Source organism: Balaenoptera acutorostrata, chromosome 7 (assembly GCF_949987535.1).
Source record: "Balaenoptera acutorostrata chromosome 7, mBalAcu1.1, whole genome shotgun sequence".
NCBI classification, from domain to species: domain Eukaryota; kingdom Metazoa; phylum Chordata; class Mammalia; order Artiodactyla; family Balaenopteridae; genus Balaenoptera; species Balaenoptera acutorostrata.
This window is the reverse complement of record NC_080070.1, coordinates 81300729-81324325: the sequence shown is the minus strand read 5'-3', so window position 1 is coordinate 81324325 and position 23597 is coordinate 81300729. Positions and strand designations below refer to the sequence as shown.

Sequence of the window (23597 nt, the reverse complement as noted above, 5' to 3'; positions counted from 1 at the left end):
ATATACACATACATACACTAAAGTGTATACACTCTAAAAAGCATGTTATATTACCACTCTTGGGAAAGCTGTTGCATAAAGATCTTTGTTCCTCAGAGAACTGACAGGAAATACCGACAAAAAAAAAATGCTTGACTTAACAATACAGCATATAGACTCAGTAGCACAATTTCCACTAATCTGTCAACCCATGTTTATTTTCCAAACTGTATAGCTTATTAATTAAATAAGCCAGAAACACAATAAAGTATATTAAAAATACTGATAGAAGGCTAGTGTCTAAATGTCCATGTTTGCAAAAACCTGACACTGAAAACTGATCTTTGTGATCAGGGTTTGGCCAACTTTTTTGTTTAAAAGGCCAGATAGTGAATATTTTAGACTTTGTGATCCAGATGATTTCTATCACAACTACTCAGCTCTGCCACTGTAGAATGAAAGCAGATATAGACAATATGTAAATGAATGAGAGTGCCTGTGTTCTAATAAACTTTCCAAACACAGGCGACATTCAGATGAGGCATGTATATGATGACTGATGAACTCTGCATGTGCTGGCAATACAGAGAGATATGTAAATTATATATAAATATATATACCTAGTACATGAAATCAATTATGATATATTTCTATAATGCTTCAGGTATTTAATTTTATGCAGGAAAAATGATAAATCTGTGGAAGAATAAGCTAAAGTTAGTATTTCTTATAATGATCACTGAAAATACTACAGTTTCCTCCCTGATAATTTTGACAGTTTACTGCATCCATTGATTTGTGATAGATCAGTGCATTATTTTTATTTGTGTCTGAAAAGATAATTTAAACAATTTTTTTCAGTTGTCACACTGTTAAATAGCTAGAAAATTCTATATAACTTGAATTGTTTCAAAAGAATTATAATACATATATTAGAATAAAGATACCTTTTGAAAATCCTTGATATTAACCAGGTTGAATGAAAATATGTGATCCTTTGCTCCAACATACAGCCTACTCCGTTCCTCATCCAAAAGGAAGGTATGATAACTGGAGCTGTTGGCCAAGCCATTGAAAGTGATCACATTGTTGGATTCCAACATTTCTGCAAGGTAACAAAGCAAGACATTGGGTGTTAATGTGAGGTCCTAAATGAGCACAGACTATTGGTACATGGTAATGTGGCTACTGCCTGCTGTAGTTACCAATCAGAGGTTATTCTTCATGGAACTAACAAATATACAGGACTTCTTTACATTTCATTGAAGTGGGAGTTATACTCCCATTAGTTTGCTGATTTCATACTCAAGACCACACACTCCTACAGAAGAAAGGAGAGAAATACCTTGTCCAAACAATTGGGCTGGTGCAATCTCTGCACGTAGTAATAGATTAGAATGGTCACTTTGTATACAAAATGTCTTTAACTTTACTAAGACTTGTTTAAGTGGTTTCATTTGCTCCAAGTCATTGCTAGAAGGATAAGCATAGGGGCCAACAGAGCAGAGGTAGTGTGGGGAAAACACTGTTTAACCTCCTAGGTTGTTTGAGGCCTCTTTTTATTTACGTCTTTTTGACCATTAAATCATTAACTCCACCATCTAAATCCTTTGTAATATTTTGTAACTGACATATATAATAGATAAACTGAGTTAGGCTTTTATGAAAACACTGAATTAAATTAATTTTACTGGGGCTTCCCTGGTGGCGCAGTGGTTGAGAATCTGCCTGCTAATGCAGGGGACACGGGTTCGAGCCCTGGTCTGGGAAGATCCCACATGCCACGGAGCAGCTGGGCCCGTGAGCCACAACTACTGAGCCTGCGCGTCTGGAGCCTGTGCCCCGCGACGGGAGGGGCCGCGATAGTGAAAGGCCCGCGCACCGCGATGAAGAGCGGTCCCCGCACCGCGATGAAGAGTGGCCCCCGCTTGCCGCAACTAGAGAAAGCCCTCGCACGAACCGAAGACCCAACACAGCCAAAAATAAATAAATAAATAAAGTAGCTATAAAATTAAAAAAAAAAATTAATTTTACTATATGACCCCAATTTTTCAGTTTGTATTGATTTCCAATTTGCTTTTGCTGTGAACTTTTTTAGACCTACATCTTAAGTGAGAAAAACATCTTCAGATAGAAGTAACAGTAAGTCCACCTTTGCACTAGAGAGTTAAGTGTTGATCATCACCAAAAAGGTTTTCTTTATCTGCGTCAATTGAAGTTAGGTATATATATATATATATATATATATATATATATATATATATATATATATAGGAACCAATATATATATATATATATAGGTTTATATATATATATACCACCACAACCCATCTCTCATGGGATAGAAATGTTGAGGGGCCTCTCAATGATTCAGATTTTTACCGTGCACACATAGTAGAACCTTTTCATCAGCCTCCATAAAATGTAGAATGTGCCTTCCAAGGAGAGGAAGATGAAATGGAAGACCTTTCCGCTTCAATGTCCCAGCCCTATCCCAGGACATTAGCCATTTGATAAGTTGCCTGCTTTATTTCTCTTATTGCCTTTTCCATCTTATCAAAAATATTATTTTAATAGAGAATAAAGTTCAAACTCCTTAAATTAGCCTTAAAGGTCAGATCAACACCATCTGCGTTTAAGACCCCACCTCAGTACTCTTTCTCACGTCCACAACCCTCCAGGAAAACATGCTCTGTGGTCATCCACTTATTAGCCTTTTTTGCCATTGCTCCTGACACCTACAACTATATGCCACCTAGAGAAAATAGTATCACTCTTCCAAGCTAGTTCAAATGCAATCCCTAAGAATTCTCATAGAATTAATTTATTTGTAATATTTTGCTTGAATTACTCATAATCCGCATCACACTGTCAATTATTACAATCATTCCTATAAATGACTTATCTACCAGAATTAACATTCCCTCACGTAAGGAGATATATAGTTAATAGCTCATCATCCACAACTCACATGGTTTCTTTTCCATATTACCAGGTCATAAATATTAAATTGAATGCTTGCCTGTCTATCTATCTATCTACCTACCTACCTATCCATCTTACACACAAAATTACAAGAATTAATTGTTAATAAATTGTTAAAAGATGCTTTTCTAATTTCTTCATGAGAAACGGTACAATACTGGGCTTATCTTATCCTCTACCTCTGACAAAAAAAAAAAAAAAAGGAAGGAAGGAAGAATAGAAGGAAGGAGGGAAGGAAGAAATAGATCAAGGGAGTTTCATTCATGCAAGTCATATCAGAAATAAATGAGAACTGTTAGTCTCCAGAGAGAAAGAACAGAGAATCCACCACATGATATCTGAATGTAAATGTCATTCCTCTCACGAAATGACTGTAAAGGATCAATGCTACAGAGAGTCAATGTAAGACTGATATTTCAGGCACTCTGAGCTGTGTGAGGATGCAAAGGGCTATTACCAGAGACCGGGGCTGTATCGCTGGATATATTCATGCATTGACTGAATGGCTGTAAAAAGAGATCTGTTTACCAAATAGACTAGATAACCTTCACTCTTCTTTCCAATTCTAAACTCTATAATTCTACCCTAATACCAGAGAGACTAAACTACAGGTAGCTAGGCAAACTAAAAAAATTTGAAAAGCCAGCTGAGTCTAAACCAAGAAAATTACATAGAGATATTAATCATTGGGAGGGTCATTTAAGAGACACAAGGATTGATTTTAATTTGAAATGCATAGAAACCATGTAAGAGAGCTCTAAGCATAACGTGGAAGAAGTTACAGGAAGACAACTACTACAGCCACAGAACACGGAGTCACAGTTATAGGTGAAAACACAAGCACCACCTCAGTACGTACTAGGTGTGTAAACTAGCATGAGTTCCTTACACTACCTGGGTCTCAAGTTCTGGAAGATGGGGTTAATAATAAATCTCCCAAGAGTTATTATGAAGGTGAAATTAGATAATTCATAAAAAATTACTGCAATAGTTTGCATAATAAACAGTTAAAGATTACCTGTTTGTATAAGTAGAGCTTAAATATTAATACGTTTGATCTTCTTGACTACAAGTAGGAAATTAGGGTCCAGATGAAGCTGAATGAAAGAAGTACTTTTCTACTATCTTACCAAGTGTGCTGACTTGTTAACATCAGTAATTTTGTATGGTGAAGGGATAAATAAGAAGAGCACTATGCTCCTTGATTTACATTAATATTAAATGTAATGCTCATATTAAGAACAGTATTCTTTTTTGTTTGCCAATTTCTGTATGCTGAACTTTAAATAGCAAAAATAATGACTTTCTATATCACAATTTTAAACAATGAAAATATTCATACAATTGAAAAATATGTTACAGCTTGAGTTCAGGGAGAATTATTGGTTCCTAGGTACTGACAACTTAGAGAAAGTCTTTAGTCATTTACGTGTGACATCACTCTAGAAACAAACTACACTTTAAAAAATGTTACTGCTGGATCATTTCATTAAACAAAAAGGCAATTTTTCCTGGAGTACAGGTTAGCAGCTGTTCTACATTCCTTTCAAATGTACTTAATTTTGCCTCATCATTCCTTTTGCTGTAATTTCTTTAGATGTTCCTCTGTATCAGGGACTTTACACATTGCTTTGTAACTGCGAGAGGAGTCTTTTTGAGACCTTCTTGGCAGTGAGCCAGGGCAAATTCTGGATTGCTTAGATTATCTCACCACTTTTCAGGGTGAAAAAACCTAGGTTAAAATCAGAGATTTTTTTCTCAAAGTCTAGATTTCACATTTTTAAATATTCTGTTTTCCTTTATGATTTTTAACTTAAATGTATGATTTTATTTTCCCTATATGTAGACATGTTCAGCTGCAACTGATATTAAATAACTTCAACTTTGACTTTACTCCTTTAGAGTCAAAGAATTTTAGGTGTTTCTTTTCAGCTTCTGTTATGTAAATCTTACCATTACACAAATTGGTATTGGAACTAAAATTAATATTCAGTAATATGAGATGTTTAATACTCCACTACTTCCTTACATCTTGCCTATGTTCACATTTAGTCAAACAACAACAAATGTTATTTTAGAAAAACCTAAATTTCTATAGAATCAGCTTGACTTTGGTGAATCCTAGTAGACTAAAGCATACAAAGGCACTAATTCTTTTTGGGTGCAATTCAGTTTTTCCCTTGTTGAGACATTACTTCAACCTCTACATGCTGTGTCAACCAGAGAGAAAAGTAAATGTAGGACTGTAATCAAAAGTGCCATTTCAGACAAGCACTCTTAATGAACTATGTATTCTTAAATTTGAAAGATAATTAAGCAGACATTTTGTTTATTCCAGATTCATCAAATGATTTAGTGTTTCTATAATTTGCTTAATGACAAAATGAAAGATAAAGTGGTCACAAGGCCAAGCAAATAGTTTGTGTTCAATAAATGCTACCTATTATCATCATTATTATTATGACAGGCTATAAGACAATGCAGACAGTAAGCATAAGTGTATAGATGTTCTGGAAGGGAAAATCAATTCATATAATTTCAAGCAGCGTTGTTTTCAGTTATAAATAGATTGCATTCTCTTGTGATGCAATACTAAAAAATCTTATGAATGTTATTAAGTTCAAGACACAAATAAAGTCCATTTGATAGATTTTTTAAATCTAATATCATGCAGCAAAAGGAGAAAAGAAATTTTAATTGATCTGTTCTTTAATCAGAATATCCTATCAAATAATCATGGGAGAAGAACCGTGATTTTTTTCTAATGAGTCAATTGTCATTTTCATTGTACTTATTTATTTATAAATTTTCAGATTTGCCTTTTCCCCCTGAATTCATCAGGATCTCTAATGTAGCTCTATTTGAATAAAGAAAAAGGAAAAGACATTGTTAGCAGTCACTATCAGTACGTTATTTAAGATACTGAAAAATTATTTTATAAGTTAATGCTCTTCTTGTATATTTAATATACGAAAAGAAAAAAGGTGACAAAATTTACATCAAAATCACATATGTAGATTCAGCTCTATATAAGAAAGTTGTATAGTTCCTGTGGTATCCTGATTATCTTTAGGATAAGCACAGATTTATACAGATGATTACATTACAATGATCAAATCAGATTTCAAAAAGGCAATAAAGTGAATACTGCTTTCTAGAATGCAAGACCACCCAGAACTAGACTTTTTTATAGTTGGATAGAGAACTGCTGTACACTTGACCTCAAATCCAAACAATAGCCATCCTGTTCTCTATCTTTCTGACTTCCATGACATTTCTATTTCTATTTCTCTCCTCCCTCCTTTCTCCCTCCCTTCAATACCCTCCCTTCTCTAAGTTTTATAGCATAAAAGGTAATAAGACCCCACCAGTTGCTGGACTCTAATGAATTGCCTGTATTCATTGATGGCTTTAGGCTTATGTACTTTTTCCATGACTAGAACTTTGTCCTTTTCATAGAACAAAGATCCTATTTAAAGTAGTCAAAGTTTGGGTCTATATGATATCAAAATATTTTGACTAAATGATCATCACATCTAGATATTTGTAAATATTGGAAAGTTCATCAAGGTCCCAAAATTTTGAGATTCTGTATTTCATCACTTCCTAGATTATTATTTAAATTTCCAAAAACAAAATAAGGGCTGAAAGGAAAGGTTGCACTATAAAAACAAAACAACAAAACAAGTGCTATTTACTATCATTATCATTTCATACAAAGAGGAGAAGGAATTTTATTTAATCAGCAAAAACTTTACAAAGGACCAAAAAACCACATATAAAGAATCATTTTTAGAGATTAATAAAGTTATACTGTGGGAAAATTCACCTTATTTTTCTGACTTAATTTTGTTCATCGAGGACTAGTTTTTTAACCTTCTTCCACGGAAGTGTAAGAGGACATGAAGAAAAACCAGTAGACAGAAGAGAAAATACAAAGGAAATAAGTTTTCAGTGCCTACTATGTGCCAAAAAAACTGCTGAATGATTTATTAGTGTATTTATGTAAGGCCCACAACAACAGTTTGAGGTGGAAATTTTCATTTCCATTTTTTCTCATGAAGAAATTGACTCAGATAGATATTGGGAATATCCTAGGTCATAAAGCTTGTGAGATGTAGAGTCAAGATTCTAATTCCTGACACCAGAGGCCAGGCTCTGTCCTCCTCTGCACTACCTCTAAGAAGGTAGAATTTTTGAGAATACTAAGAAATGATCATTGAAAAGGAAAAGCGAGAAATATAAGAATATACTTTGGAGAACGCTAAGAACTGATTGTTGAGAAGTCTGGTTACCTCTCACTATCACATAATTCACCTTAGTTAAGAGTTTCTTAAATATTTATATTATTTTATTTGCTCTGTACTTGGTCTTTTTATACAATAATAACTCTGTGTATAATCTTATGCACAACTATGGCTTTCGTCACTAGCAGTATTTTGACATGTCTCATACGTATGTCTTCAAAGACAGATTTTCCCCCCAAAAGCCAAACAAAGGCTTACTAGTAACCTCTATTTACATATTGCACAAATATCTCAGAGTCTGCAGGAATTGATCAGAACTCACTCCCTTTTCTTTTTTCCATTTACATCAACACTTTTCTGTACATTTTAAAATTAGTTGCAAGTATCACTCATCCAAAGAACTGTACAAACCAGAGCCTCTTCATCATCCAGAGACCCATTCCATCACTTCAGTTTTGTTCAACACTATAATTTCTCCTGTAACTTGCTTTTGTTTATATCCTCACTGTCACTGTCACAGTTCAATTCCTTATAATTTCTTCCCTTGATTATTCTAATTATCTTCTAACAGAACTTCCTTTCTAGGTTTATACCAACAAGCCATGTTATGCACTGCCACCAGAATAACCTTTCTACAAAACAAATGTCCCAGGTATGATGTAATTAGTAACTAAAATGTAACAAATCACAAACCTTCCATCCATAAATGCTTTACTACATAAACAAGCTGTAGGAGTCTATATGGCTATAAAATTACTGGAAAATGTCCATAAAAAGCATAAGTACAGCTAAAGTACAAAAGCAGCAGCAACATCATAACAAACACTTATATGCCAAGTACTGTTCTAATGACACACACATGCTCAATATTTATTGTGTGTGCATTATCCTTCTACTAAAGGAAATCACTGTAGGTAAACTACAGTGAAGGCAGGAGTAGAAGGTGTGAACACCAGACTACTCCAGTGTCTTTGATGGAGTTTCACAAGACACACACCAATCACCAAAATATGAAAGAATAAAGAATATATTTTCCTAGAATATATTAAAAAATTTGAAGCTTGTTTTCAAGTCAAAACAACAATTGTATACTCCAACAGTGAGAGAGTGAACTCCTCCAGCTCACTCTCTCACTGTCAGAAGAAGATAAAAAGTTGACCAAAACACAATTGAAAAGCACAGGAAAGAGGAATTGACATAGAAAAGAGAGGATTGAGTCTTGTTGCCAAAGTTCCAAACTAAGTAATAACAAAATCAAATTTTCATTGAAAGAGATGAAATTGATTGGGAAGACAACAAGAATAAAAGATAGGAAATAAAACCTAAAAATAAACATATCTGCAGCCTGAAATATCACCATCTTGCAGGAAAATCTAATCTTACAGAGGATCAGTTATGGAACTTCCTAAATAAAGGAAGAATATATTTGGGATCCATGAATAAAAACCCAGTCACCTATTGAAGGAAAGTTATCAGGTGGGCTTCATCCTTATTGAAAGCAAGATTATTTGCCAGAAAACAAAAAAGGAATCTGTGCAAATACCCAATTGAAAACATATGTGACTCAGTAAGTTTATACCCAGCAAGAAAGAGAGGCAATATCAGACATTCTGAAACTTGCAAGGTTTAAGGATACAGGCCACCCACCCATTCAAGAAACTACAGCAATAACAACTTCTTAGTAATATATTCATTCAAACAAGGAATGGATCAAACTTAAAAGCACAGATATTACATCACTTGCCTCTAAAACCTGCCTAGAAATTTCCAACGTATCATTTGAGCCCTTTGTATTTTCCACACGTTTTTGGGCTCGTTCACCAGTAGATTGTGTGTACGTGTGTATGTACCTATATATAACGATTTATAAATACGTATATTTACACACACACACATGCATGGGTAGAATTGTTTCCAGTTACCTCAATGGCCTGCTATCTATACTTACCACAGCTTAGAATGTGGTCTATCTCCTCCCAATGGTTTCCGTGTTCACTTACCATGTGAACCTACTCAGATTTCAGGATCCAGGTTAAGCCCCTCCTGTGAATTCTCCAGACTTCTAAGGGAGAGTATATCATGCCTTCCTTTGTGAAACAGTACCATGTAATAATGTAGGTTAATCACCACTTTATCTTTTTGGCTCCCTTTCTAGAGTTAAAATATGCTGCTTTTACCTATATTTGTATTCCTAGTCCTAGAACCTTTTCCTGGTATATACCTAGCCTTGGCACATAGAAGCAAGTGTCTCAATAAATAGTATTTGAAACACCTTTTTAAAGAAAATGCAGCAAAAACTCAGAAAAAGTAAATGTAATAGCATCTAGGAATAAGTAAATGTTGTGATATGTATTATATGTCAGATTATAGACTAGATTTTCTAATTATATATTACATGCAAATAACCAATAAAATTATGCCATCCAAACCCTAAATTATTTATAATGTGGCTATAAAATTGCTATTTTTAAAAATTCTATGTGCTAAGCACTGCTATAGTCATTTTATATATAATAATCATATGAATAAAGTTTTTCAGAGTTTTGTTTAGTAACATTAAACACAGAAATTATTGCAATAGCAAGAGTTTATTGCTATAGTTTATAGCAATAGTTTAACTGGTCCCCTATCTTCCTCTCAATTTTAACATATTGTTCAAGGCATTATTATAAAAATTGACCAGAGCCAATTTCAAAAATGTAATGTTTTTATTTTTTAAAAAAGCACCTACACCCACCACTATCACCTTCGCTCAGTCTCCCTCATAAAAGTCACAGTCCCCAATCTTCCTCTGCTACATTGTTCTATGCCTATTTCTATAAGTTCCCACAATTCCATCAGAAATGGCCAGTTTACTCTTCTCTAAATCTAGCCTTCCCCCTCTTGCTTCTAGCTTATTTTCCATGTTTTCATGCTTCAAGGTACAGTTAGAAGCCATCTCTCCTATGAAAGCCTTGAGAATGAGTAGGCATTACTCCCTCCTCTGATGCCCCACACACTTTGACCATTACACACACAAATGCATTAATTGCATGCCATTTATCTGCATGGGCATTAGACTATGTGTTTAGTTCTTTTAGATATAAAGTTAGCACAGTGGCATATGGGTCTAATTATCTGTAGAGGAAATGATTAACTAGATAATTAGTGAATTTGAGATCTAGAAGGATCTTTAGATTGTAGTCTGATTGTCTCCATTTGCAAAAGAGCATGAGTGACTCTACCATTAACAGTTGCAGAGGCCAGGTTTAAATTCAGGTCTCCTAGCTCTCAGTTCAATGCTCTTTCTAAATAAATTTCTAAAAAATTATGACTTTAATTTTTTCTCCTCATTTTTGCTGCCTGATCGCTGATGGCAGTAAGTTTAGGGCACAAGCATATAACCAAAAAAAAAAGTTGGAAACGATTTACAAAGTAACTAATGCATAATGTTAATTTTTACTTCTTGGAAGAATAACAATGAAAGTTTAAATGTCATTATTACATAAATCAAATGTTTCAATGTGGACAAAAATTATTAATACAAACATATATTATAACTGATCACTCATTTCTGTGCAAGATGATTAGTCAGTAAAAATTTAGAATTGAAATGTAGATACTCCTTTTACAATTCAAATCAGTTTAATTTGGTGCTTTAAGTGATGGGCTAGTGATCTAGGATTAAAATTTGTTTCTAGATTCTGTCTTTTGTCTTATTTGTAAGGCTCCTTTACAGGCAGGTTTCCATCATCAATCAGTTCACCAGCAAGTTCACCAGCAAGTGTGCATTAAATGCCTATGAGTGGTAAGCATTGTATCATTAGCGAAGAATAAAAAAAGGATGCTTATCTGATTAATATAATTGAAAGTTTGATTTTTCAGGCAGTCTTGGTCATTTCATTTACCTACACCACAGCATATGTTTCAGTGTGTTCTTCAAATAACTAGCATTTCCCCACATGACTAAAAGAAAGCAAAGTTATTCTGATACTTACAAATTGAGTATTTCATTTCTCCAGTAACAAAACTGTGTAAAATATTCACATATGGAGAATTAAATAGTTATACACCGCTTAGTCACCCATTATCTGTTGCATATGCCCACTATAAGAATTTTTTAAAAACTGCTTAAGAATGATTTATTTGAATTGCCTTAATGCTGAGCAAATGATCTTTTATTGAAGAAATAAATTGAGTACTTAATCAGTATTTTTCCATTATTTCCATCCCAAAAACACATTTATGGGAGCAAAAAAAGTTCTGCTTACTCACTGACAAAAACTGGTATGTCCAAGCGTGAACTTACTAGAGAACATATGTAATTCAGTGTTTGTGGGTGTCCCTTTGTAACTGAGACAAGAATCTATTTAATTCTTAGAGTTGGGAGGGAGAGAGAAGGTCACAAGGAAGTCCAGGAGATGATGTGACTATTCCCAAGGATAAATCAGGTAACCAAATCCAAGAGGCAGCTGTGTGTGGCTGGGGGTAGGAATTACCTAAACCCCAGATTTGGCTGACAAAGGTGTTTACTATATGTTTACTGAATGAATGAATAGATGGATTTCCGATTAGGTGGATAAAATGGATATGTTTATCATGTATAATAGTGCATATGGGTTAGATAACTCGTAATTTATCCTGCTGTCCTTACTACTCCTAGTCTCTTCATTCTCTAAACTACATAGTATCTGAGTGTCACAAACAAATGCAATTTAAGTTTGTCGGTTGAAAAATAGAAGTTGTTCACCTGAGATGTTTTTTTAATTGTCTTTTTTAGGGGATGGGTGGAGGGAGGGCATTCACTTGGCATGTCCCACCTCTATAATTAGAATGAATACATTTTGATCATGAAAGCTTCAGGCTTACTTATAAAAGGATTTTGTTTGAATCAGATTTCCCTGCAGAGGGATAGGAGGGAGATGAGAGAGGATGGTGTTGAAAACCAATGAACTCAAAGAGTCTCTCGATGAAACCACACAATGTGTTCTGGGGACATTCTAATCTTAGTGACAATAATATCCTATTTATGATGGAACTCCACAAGTATTTTTCCCCTAATGATGTATTTAATTTTGAAGTGAACACATTTCAGAACTAATTAAGCAATGGAAGTCAGATGCCCTAATGAAATTAGTTCATAACAATTCATTGACATTTTATAATTTTTCTATATACACAAATGAAAAGGGGGTAAATAGGATTATTATGTAGATAATTTGGGAAAAATTAAGTTTTCCTATATTCTGCTATGCCAAAATATTTTTTTTGTAAAGTTATCTGATAGTACAACTTCTAAAATTAATTTTGTATAGAAACAAAATAATTTAAGAATTGTACCTTATACAGAAAATGAGACAATTATTCTATTCTCTTTTCCAAAAACATTCTACTGTAAATATGTTCCAAGATTGGGTCGTGTTTAGAACTGTTCTGGGATTGAAATTAAATATAATGTGAGCCAGGTTTGGTTTAAGAGCCCAAAGGACAACTAAGTGATTCCCTAGGATGAAGCTAAAAATCCAGCTTGTTTGTGGAAAATCCTTGCTCTCCCAGGGCCCATTAAATCAAGCACATCTCTGGGCTGGACAGGACAGCAGACACTAAAGATTCTCTAGACCAATACAGGACACACAGACGTTTATCCCCACAAGACAAACATCTAATTCAGAACCAGATTTACCTCTTTATGAAGAGTAGCCAAAAAAAAAAAAAACCCAACTTAAGTTCTTTTTAAACATCCTTCTATACTTCATCAAGAAATGTGGTTTTCCTCTTAAAAAAACAGCAAAAGAAAACCCAAAACAAAGCACTAATAACAATGTTAGAATGATAAGTAATAAACCTTGTTTAGAGCGAAACATGATCTCCCTTTAATCCCTGCTGGCCACAATACACACTCAAAATGAGACACTCCCATTAATGCCTGAATGCAGAGAATAACAGGGGTAAAATCTGCCTTTAGACCTGCAGGGAGAGAAAGTGTGTGTTAGTGCTATTCAGTCCTAATAAAACCCTCCGGAGTAGTTCAATGTGAGCAACTAGAGTCCTTTAACATTATCTAAGGTCACTGGTATCTTAATACTTTCATTTTCCTGATACTTGTTTACTTTGCATGTAAATAGTTAATAGATTATCTTTGTCGATCGTGTCTTTATAACAATATTGTGATTACTAAACTTTGGATTAAATAATAGAAAGTAATTTTATATACTTAAAATTGGAACATGTTTATTTCTTCAAAGACACATATTTTAACTTTCTATTCAAATTAATCAATTGTTATGAAAATAGCAACTTATGTACTTCCACCTCACAAAACTTGCTTTAAAAATTGAGGTTATGTATTTGGCTGTGTCCCTAAGCAGCAATGCATTTTTAACAGATTTCCAAGATTTTTAAAATTTATTTTAATTTTATATTCATCTTGTAAGGGTGTTATTTAAAACAGGCATTTGTTTCTTATTAGGCTAACTGCCACTACTGATAAAACTCAGAAAGTGGTAGAAACTAGTATAATTACAAAACTGAGAAAGATTTTCTAGCTTTTCCCAATATAACTGTTGCTTTACCATTTCTAAGTACTCAACAAGAAGAAATTACTTCTCCTTAAAAAAATCAAGAAATTAGTTTAAAAGTTCATAGTTGAGTTTGTTTGATGAACATAATGACTTCCACCTCATTTAGTAAATCAGAATCTAAAAAATGCTACACTCAGCCCTCTTGATAGGCTCTGGAGTTTATCAGCCCTGCTTTGACACTTCATTAGCTGTCAAGAACCAGTAAGTGATATTACGAAAGTCTTGATTCAGGTAGTTGAAAATGCTCTTATTGCAAAAGGAGCAATCAACAGACTTTAAGTCAAAGAGGATCTATCAGGAAAGGCACATCATCCACATCCGTACAGTTGGCTATCATCCTTGCAGACATCAAAGAAAGAGAGAGCGTTTGAACTATCAGTAGTTGACTTGTAACATTCAGAAAAAGTACACACATTGATTTAATATACATTGCAGCGGAGTTCTCATCGACCTTAGAACTCTTAACTTATACTCATGTGAGGACAAAATGGGGATTAAAAAAATGCCTATTTTCTTCCCAAAAGAAAGACCATAAAAAATAAAAAGGTGCATGTTTTAATCTCTGCTTAAATGGATTCTTATACTTGGCCTTATACTGTTTTTGTGGCCAATCTTTTCTTAAATGTATTTTTTTGTTAATTAATTAATTCTATCATGAACTTCCTTTCAATACTCTAGTTGAGGTTCAAAATAATACCGTAGTGAAATTTAATTTTAATCATAAAGTCTTTTATTTTCTTTCTACCTTCTACTATATTTCTTATGATTAGTAAACAGAAAACTAAACAGGAAAAGCATGTGGGTATAAAATCTTAAGTATCCCAGACAAAAGTTAAAAAATATTTTCTGTGACATTTACTTGACATTATCTATACATTAAGAACTGTTGATCCTGTCTCTTTGCCTAATGAAAGCAAACATGCATGCAGATAAATGAATGAATGATGCTATACTGGTATATTTCTATAAAACAACAGTTTCTTTTGATGCTTCATGGAATAAAGGATTCCATGAGAAAACGAGTTTGAGGGAATACTACATATATCATTATATTATACTTCAAATTAAGACATTGAAGACTTTTGGAGGCAAGGAAATTTGCTTAAGGAAACTATTAAACCCAATGTTTACCTACCTTGTATGACACTGAGTCTTTTGTTTCCTTTTAATATAAAAGCATTCTTTTTCAAGGAATATTCAGGGAGATGCTATCATATTAATGGCAGAAATTGATTATTAAAAATATAACATGAATAAATAATGGGATGTTAAAATATTTGGGAAAAAGTTTGGTGGGAATTATCTTGAAATCATAGACATTATCTACCTAGGCTAATTATTCTGAAAACTGAGTACAGACCAATTCCTTTCTTTGTGCACTAGTGTTGTCTTCAATTCCTTTAATTACTGGAGGGTAACAGTATTGTAGTAACAATACCCCACGTTTTCGGTAGATTCCTTAGTATAATTTTAACTTTTAAAAAAATATACATTTCCAAATTTTTAAAAAAGGATCTATTTAAATAGAACACTGAGAAAGGCCATAAAATTAGTGAGACACATACTTAACAAATATTTAATATCGAATTCAGCTAACACTGATTAATAGCCATTATCTGAATAAAAAATTTGGATGATTTCCCAGAATTTAAATCATATGTCTAGAACTGAAAAATAAAACAAAGTCACTAAAAAAAAAACAAAAAAAAACAAAGTCACTTTGTTTCAAGAGACCATTTTTTGGTTTTTGTTTCTTGGTTTTAAAATATATCTATATCTGTACATTTCGGCCAACTCATTTTTTTGTAAAATGGTATATATTGTATAAACATTGTATGTATTGTAATATATATCAGGCACACACACACACACATATATGTCAATTCTCTGATGTATATAATCGGCCTTAGGGTAGAAAAGGCGTCCATATGTCCTGGTGTGGGGGTGGGGAACCTTCCTGGAGGTGGCCCAGTGGGTGAGGGTAGCTGCTCTCGTGTATTGAGGCCAGCTGGGTCCTCACGGCCATCCACAGGGCTGTAGCCACAGGCCGGCGTGTAGCCATCAGCTGACATCTCTGTCTTGTGACGCTTTCCTGTGTGAGCAGAATCTCTGGGGGGACCTTGACCAGGCATTTAAATGAGTGACGACAAATTCTGGGCACATAGGTAGCCATTCCTCCCTCCTGCACCCACGGCAGACATGGCTAATTGATCACTGCATTCAGAATCCTCCTGCCAGGCAGGTGGGGAAGTGAGCGTCGTGGGCAGCATGAGCTGATAGCCAGGCCTCCAAGCTAAGAGGACAGTGCCCACTCTCAAAGGCAGGCAGGGGTCCGGTCAGGCCTAAAACTCACACATGGGTGGTACTTCCCGCCCAGCTCCTGCTCTCGGCCGCTTCACACACAGACCAAATTCTGGGACCCCTAATCCTAACTATGGGGGTGCTAGCTGGCTTCCCTGAAATGCTCTTTAAATAGAGTGTTGCTCCTGGCACGAGAAGGATTTGCTGTACAAAACCTCCAGTGACGCTTGCTCAGGGCGAAGCTTCCAAATCCCTAGGCACTTTGTGAGCACCTACTGTATGCCCAACCTGGCATCTCCACAGCCGGGCCCCAGGGCAACCTACCCGTTTCCCTTCCGCGCGCCCTGTGCAGTGGCTTCGCCGGTCCTGTGAGTCAGGGATCTCCACCAGGCCAGGCCCCGGAGCCATGGCTGCAGCATGACAGCGCATGGGGCCCCACCTGGGTCCAGCTGCGGAGGCTGAATTATCCACCAGTAAATTGCCTGGGGCTCTCTGATGGGGTCCTCTCGTCCCCAGAAAGAGACCCACGCCAGTACAGAGACTAACCTGCTTTCTTTTCCCCACACCACAATCCGTCAGCCTATGCCCACAGCTGTGCCAGTTTAACAGTAACTAAGGCAGACGCCACAGAAGCCAAACCGCAGAAACCGCCGCAGCCAGACAGGGCCAAGATGGCGACAGTCAACCGCCCTGAACCGGTTCCAGTCTGACCACTACGGCCGCGCCTGCGCAGACAAGACACAAAGGATTGGAAAGTTTCCTTTGCCTCCTTACCACGCTGAGACCTCCGCTCAAATGGGGGACCTGCGCTTTGCTAGGCACAATTAGTGCCTGCCTTGTGCAAAGGACTGCACATGCTCCAGCTATTTCTGGAAGTCTCCAACCCTTTCCGCAATTCTGATGGCATACCCACCCCTTAAAAGTTTCCCGCCTCCATCCCCTTCGTAGAAGGGGTCTTTCTCCCTTCCCATACCTTGATCAACAAATAAAATTTCTGCTCTGCCGAACCTGGTCTCCTTCAATTGGCGTGAGTGGCACAAGAAAAGGACCCAGCTGGCGTCCACCCAATCCCAGGGGGTTGGTGTACGGTCAGCCACTCAAGATGACTGTTCTCTTGCTCTTTGTACATCCACTCTGGACCAGTCCCTGCTTCATCTGCACCCTACTCACATGAACGTGCCTGCCCCTTGCCCTTTAGGCCAGAACAGTTCCACCTGCTAGTTTATTAAAGGGAAACATCTGCCCTTGTGATGCTCGTTAACCTGAGGGGCTGTGAGGGACGCGCCCCAGTTCCTGGTTTCCCTGGTAACTGATGAGCCAACCTGATGTCAATTTCCCCTGTAAATGGTAGCCTGCTCCCCCTGGTAGAGAAGATTGTAGACACGTCCTGCCTGCCCTCTTCTGTAAACGGTGGAGTGTCGCTCTAGGACTTCTTTTGCATAAGATCCCCTGTGCAATAAATTGATGTCTCTGTCACTGTCTCTGGGTTTCTTCTTCGGTCTGGAGGCTGGGCAACTACAGGCTTGCAGGCCTGTGGGGTGTGGCCCAGCAGTCGGTAACTATCTTCGCTATAGGAAACAACTTTTAAGGATCTGACACTGGGGGGGAGGAGTAATGTTTTTGTTTTTAAACATTATTTTTTGTTAAAATGATAATATATCCCTGTAAAAATATTAAAACAATAAGAGTGGTATTTAAAAAAGGAGGGGTAGGGTGAGCGTGGGTGGGGTGTGCTGAGATTCAGAGAATGGTGGAATCAAGTCCAACACCCCTACTCCCATAGTTGGGAAGACACTTCCCAGTGGAAGTCAGATATGATCCTGGGGCATCTCTGAAATTCCACAGAGCTGGCAGGGGAAAAAAACCTACACTTTTTAAAAAATAAGTGGACATAATAATAATAGAAAATGTTTATTCACCTAATAAGAGGGATTCAAAATACTCAAAGCAAAAATTGACAGAACTACACAAAGAAATATTTTTATATTCAGGGATATCAACAATCCTTTTCAAATAATTGATAGAATATATATATATATATATATATATATAAAATCAGCAATGATACAGAAAACTTAAACGACATTATCAACCATTTTGACCTAGTTGACATTTGTAGAACCCTCCACCAAACAAGAATACAATATACATTCATTTCAAGTAAACATGAAACACAAGATAGCCCCTATCCTGGGCCATAAATCATGTCTCAATAAATGTAAATAATTCAAGTCATAAAGTATATACTCTGACTGAAATGTCTTTTTTTCTGTTATTGATTTATTTCAAGGAAAATTATACTTTCGTGCTGAAGCAGCAAATCTGAAAGGCTTGAGTCCAAACATCCACCTCTCTTGGAGAGTTGTGGAATCCTTAAAATGACAGTAGCTAGTTTAATTCCACTTGTGTGTAAGACATTACATTTTACTAAAGCAGCTGTTTTTCATGGAATATGTCCAGGTTTTCTCCTCAGGATATAAACCAGTGACCTCATACTTCCAACTCAAGACCTATCTATCAACACTCTTTCCCACGCAACATTTTCCTTATGCAGGATTCTTCCTATGGTTGGATCAGCATATCCAAAGCTACAAAAAATAGTCTCTCTTAATTAGACTCAAATGTTCTCAATTCCCATTAGATTTTCATAGCTTTTTTTTTTTTTTTTTAAGTTACTCCAAAGTTTCTGGGAGAATTTGAATATATTTTAGCTTTCATCAACTCTATGCCTTCCCAGTCCAGAGCTTCTACATTTTAAGAAGTTGATGTACTTTAGGCAGGTGTGCCTTGTTCTTCCCAAACAACTTGACAAAAACACTGGACCTCAAGTAGGCCATCTTTTTCACTTTGGGAATTTCTCTAGGGTAGGGGATTAGAAATTGTGTCAACTTTTATCAAATATTGCCTTGAGGGGTTACCAAATACAGTCTTCTTGGCTTCATTATTGTTTTGTCTTTACACGCGTTAGGTTATTTTAATTATGTAGGGGAGAATGAGGAAAATCAAAATCAAAATGTTTTAAATATACTTCTACTCTAACTTATCCAGTAAAACAGCTTTTAAAGTATATATTCTATTTGCTGATGAGATCTGCTGCGATTTTGGTAAAGTTACATTAAAAACATTGTTCTTATATTTAAGCAACATAATACCATATTATTTTCAAATATATCTAGATTAACTGTAGAGTTAAGGAAGATTCAGAAAGCTTAGGTTTTGTTCTGAATACCATATTTAATGCTACAGCTGATTTATGATGGAACTTATGCCTTGCCAAAATTTGTTCTATGTCTTTCTTTGTCCCTGTTAGACCACATTAAAATACCTGCCCCTAAATATTTCTCAGGCAAACTTAAGAAAAATAATGATGTAATGTCTGAATATCTTTAAGCCCTTTTCTTTCTGAAGACATTACGATTCCAATTTTTTTAAGATTTTCATACAATTTTCCCAGCTGGAATTTTGTAAATTACAACTAAAACTTTTTATTGTGTTTTTTCTTCTCATTTTTTGGTATCATCCTCTGGAATCAAAGGTTACCAATACTTACATGATGCACCAGGAAGAAAAAAGAAAAGATGAGGTTTATACTCTCTAACTTCCTAGGGTGATGAAAATATGCCATTTTTGCTCATGCTATGACAACTACTTAGTTATTTGGATTTAGTTCCTGTTTGAAGTCTCCACCTGTGAGCCTTATAGCAGAAAAGTAGTCTTTCCAAACTTTCCTCATGACAGGTAATCATAAACCCCTGAAAATGTGACACAATAAAATGCTATTGGGAGAACTATAACAGCATTCATTCTTGGTCATTCTGTGACTTGAAAGTACCTTCAAAATAATCTATTAGAAAAAAAGATTTAGATTAATGTTGCATAATTGAGTGAGCCACAGAAAAAGATAGTTTTATCACTTCACTTAGTATTTATTGCCTGGATTGTCTGTGAAGGAATTATTTGTAAAATACACATTCCATTTCTACGTATGTGGCATGTTTCTGTGGGAAAGTCTGTATGTATATAAGTCTGTATACAGTGAAGATACACATGTCAAAAAGACATGAAATGTATGTGGGAATATTATGTTTTTCACCAGCTGTGTGTTCTATCCATAGAATTTTTCCCCTATATATTTATTTGAATGGAAGTCCTAGTCCTCCATCCTGACTCATAAAATGTTAATCCTTCGAAGAATGTCTCTATTTCTTTTGTTAAAGGAACTCTGTATAACATTATCAAGCCCAACTCTTTACTGTAACTAAACTTTCCACAAAACGGTGGATAGGCAGACTTGAAATGTCTATTATGCATGCCAGCACTGATTTGAAATACTTATATGGAATGCTTTGTTTTTTCTTCAAATTTCTGAAAAATTAGCAATGAGCAGTGTAATTTTCAAGATTAGTACATTTTGAGCAAGTGATTGAATGCTCTATCAATTGCAACATTACCTGGAACATATGAATGGACGAAAATGTACTCTTTTGAATGGTATTAGAAGGGATGCTGATCGTTAACATTCCTTTGAGTATTAAAGTCTTTTATTTTTCCTTCACACTGCTACCTCTAATTCTCCAAAATCCTTATAACATTATTTTACAATATATATGTTTATGTGCAAAAATGCAGGTATAACTATTAGCTATCAGTTGTATTCTAAATATCTACATCTGTTGAAATAACATACTTCATTATTAAAAGACGACTAACATCTGTAGGGATCTCAAAAGTCTTGTGTTTAGGGCCTGTTGAATGCTAATTTGACAATTCACATAAAAGGTTTTGTTGATAACCACACACTGACTAATATCTAACAAAGTTAAGGGGATTGTGGAGTGCAGATGTGCTAGGAAAAAGTTAAAAGGTGGGTTTTGAATTCTTACCTACTTTAATGAAGTGTGTGTGTGTGTGTGTGTGTGTGTGAAAATAGCACTAGCAGTCCTTTCTGAGGATCTAGGGCTTCTAGCTAGTTCCAGCAATTTTAATATTGTGACTAAGATATCTTTGAGATTTTAACTACTAGGGAAATTGATAGAAATGACAGAATAAAAATACCTAGAAACAAATGACAATGAAAACACAATGACCCACGGGCTTCCCTGGTGGCGCAGTGGTTGAGAATCTGCCTGCTAATGCAGGGGACACGGGTTCGAGCCCTGGTCTGGGAAGATCCCACATGCCACGGAGCAGCTGGGCCCGTGAGCCACAATTGCTGAGCCTGCGCGTCTGGAGCCTGTGCCCCGTGACGGGAGGGGCCGCGATAGAGAAAGGCCCGCGCACCGCGATGAAGAGCGGTCCCCGCACCGCGATGAAGAGTGGCCCCCGCTTGCCGCAACTGGAGAAAGCCCTCGCACGAACCGAAGACCCAACACAGCCAAAAATAAATAAATAAATAAATAAATAAATAAGAAAATCCTTAAAAAAAAAAAAAAAAAAAAACACAATGACCCAAAACCTATGGGCCACAGCAAAAGCAGTTCTAAGAGGGAAGTTTATAGCAATACAATCCTACCTTAAGAAACAAGAAACATCTCAAATAAACAACCTAACCTTACACCTAAATCAATTAGAGAAAGAAGAACAAAAAACCCCAAAGTTAGCAGAAGGAAAGAAATCATAAAGATCAGATCAGAAATAAATGAAAAAGAAATGAAGGAAACGATAGCAAAGATCAATCAAACTAAAAGCTGGTTCTTTGAGAAGATAAACAAAATTGATAAACCATTAGCTAGACTCATCAAGAAAAAAGGAGAGAAGACTCAAATCAATAGAATTAGAAATGAAAAAGGAGAAGTAACAACTGACACTGCAGAAATACAAAGGATCATGAGAGATTACTACAAGCAACTCTATGCCAATAAAATGGACAACCTGGAGGAAATGGACAAATTCTTAGAAATGCACAACCTTCCGAGACTGAACCAGGAAGAAATAGAAAATATGAACAGACCAATCACAAGTAATGAAATTGAAACTGTGATTAAAAACCTTCCAACAAACAAAACCCCAGAACCAGATGGCTTTACAGGTGAATTCTATCAAACATTTAGAGAAGAGCTAACACCTATCCTTCTCAAACTCTTCCAAAATATAGCAGAGGGAGGAACACTCCGAAACTCATTCTACGAGGCCACCATCACCCTGATACCAAAACCAGACAAAGATGTCACAAAGAAAGAAAACTACAGGCCAATATCACTGATGAACATAGATGCAAAATTCCTCAACAAAATACTAGCAAACAGAATCCAACAGCACATTAAAAGGATCATACACTATGATCAAGTGGGGTTTATCCCAGGAATGCAAGGATTCTTCAATATATGCAAATCAATCAACGTGATACACCATATTAACAAATTGAAGGAGAAAAACCATATGATCATCTCAATAGATGCAGAGAAAGCGTCTGACAAAATTCAACACCCATTTATGATAAAAACCCTCCAGAAAGTAGGCATAGAGGGAACTTTCCTCAACATAATAAAGGCCATATATGACGAACCCACAGCCAACATTGTCCTCAATGGTGAAAAACTGAAACCATTTTCACTAAGATCAGGAACAAGACAAGGTTGCCCACTCTCACCACTATTATTCAACATAGTTTTGGAAGTGTTAGCCACAGCAATCAGAGAAGACAAAGAAATAAAAGGAATCCAAATTGGAAAAGAAGAAGTAAAGCTGTCACTGTTTGCAGATGACATGATACTATACATAGAGAACCCTAAAGATGCTACCAGAAAACTACTAGAGCTAATCAATGAATTTGGTAAAGTAGCAGGATACAAAATTAATGCACAGAAATCTCTTGTATTCCTATACACTAATGATGAAAAATCTGAAAGTGAAATTAAGAAAACACTCCCATTTACCACTGCAACAAAAAGAATAAAATATCTAGGAATAAACCTACCTAAGGAGACAAAAGACCAGTATGCAGAAAATTATAAGACACTCATGAAAGAAATTAAAGATGATACAAATAGATGGAGAGATATACCACGTTCTTGGATTGGAAGAATCAACATTGTGAAAATGACTCTACTACCCAAAGCAATCTACAGATTCAATGCAATCCCTATCAAACTACCACTGGCATTTTTCACAGAACTAGAACAAAAAATTTCACAATTTGTATGGAAACACAAAAGACCCCAAATAGCCAAAGCAATCTTGAGAAAGAAAAACGGAGCTGGAGGAATCAGGCTCCCTGACTTCAGACTATATTACAAAGTTACAGTAATCAAGACAGTTTGGTACTGGCACAAAACAGAAATATAGATCAATGGAACAGGAGAGAAAGCCCAGACATAAACCCATACACATATGGTCACCTTATTTTTGATAAAGGAGGCAAGAATATACAATGGAGAAATCACAGCCTCTTCAATAAGTGGTGCTGGGAAAACTGGACAGCTACAGGTAAAAGAATGAAATTAGAAGACTCCTTAACACCATACACAAAAATAAACTCAAAATGGATTAAAGACCTAAATGTAAGGCCAGACACCATCAAACTCTT

The 23597-nt window shown here is 35.8% G+C and overlaps 1 protein-coding gene across 2 annotated transcripts in view; it reads right to left on the bottom strand.

The window, feature by feature from the left end:
• Positions 1 to 23597, bottom strand: part of SEMA3A (semaphorin 3A) — a 495018-nt gene that overhangs the window by 171685 nt on the left and 299736 nt on the right. For both annotated transcript variants that reach the window (XM_057550500.1, XM_007170273.2), the window contains one exon: positions 927 to 1084. In XM_057550500.1, coding sequence (XP_057406483.1) covers positions 927 to 1084 — 158 coding nt within the window. The remainder of the gene's footprint in view (positions 1 to 926; positions 1085 to 23597) is intronic.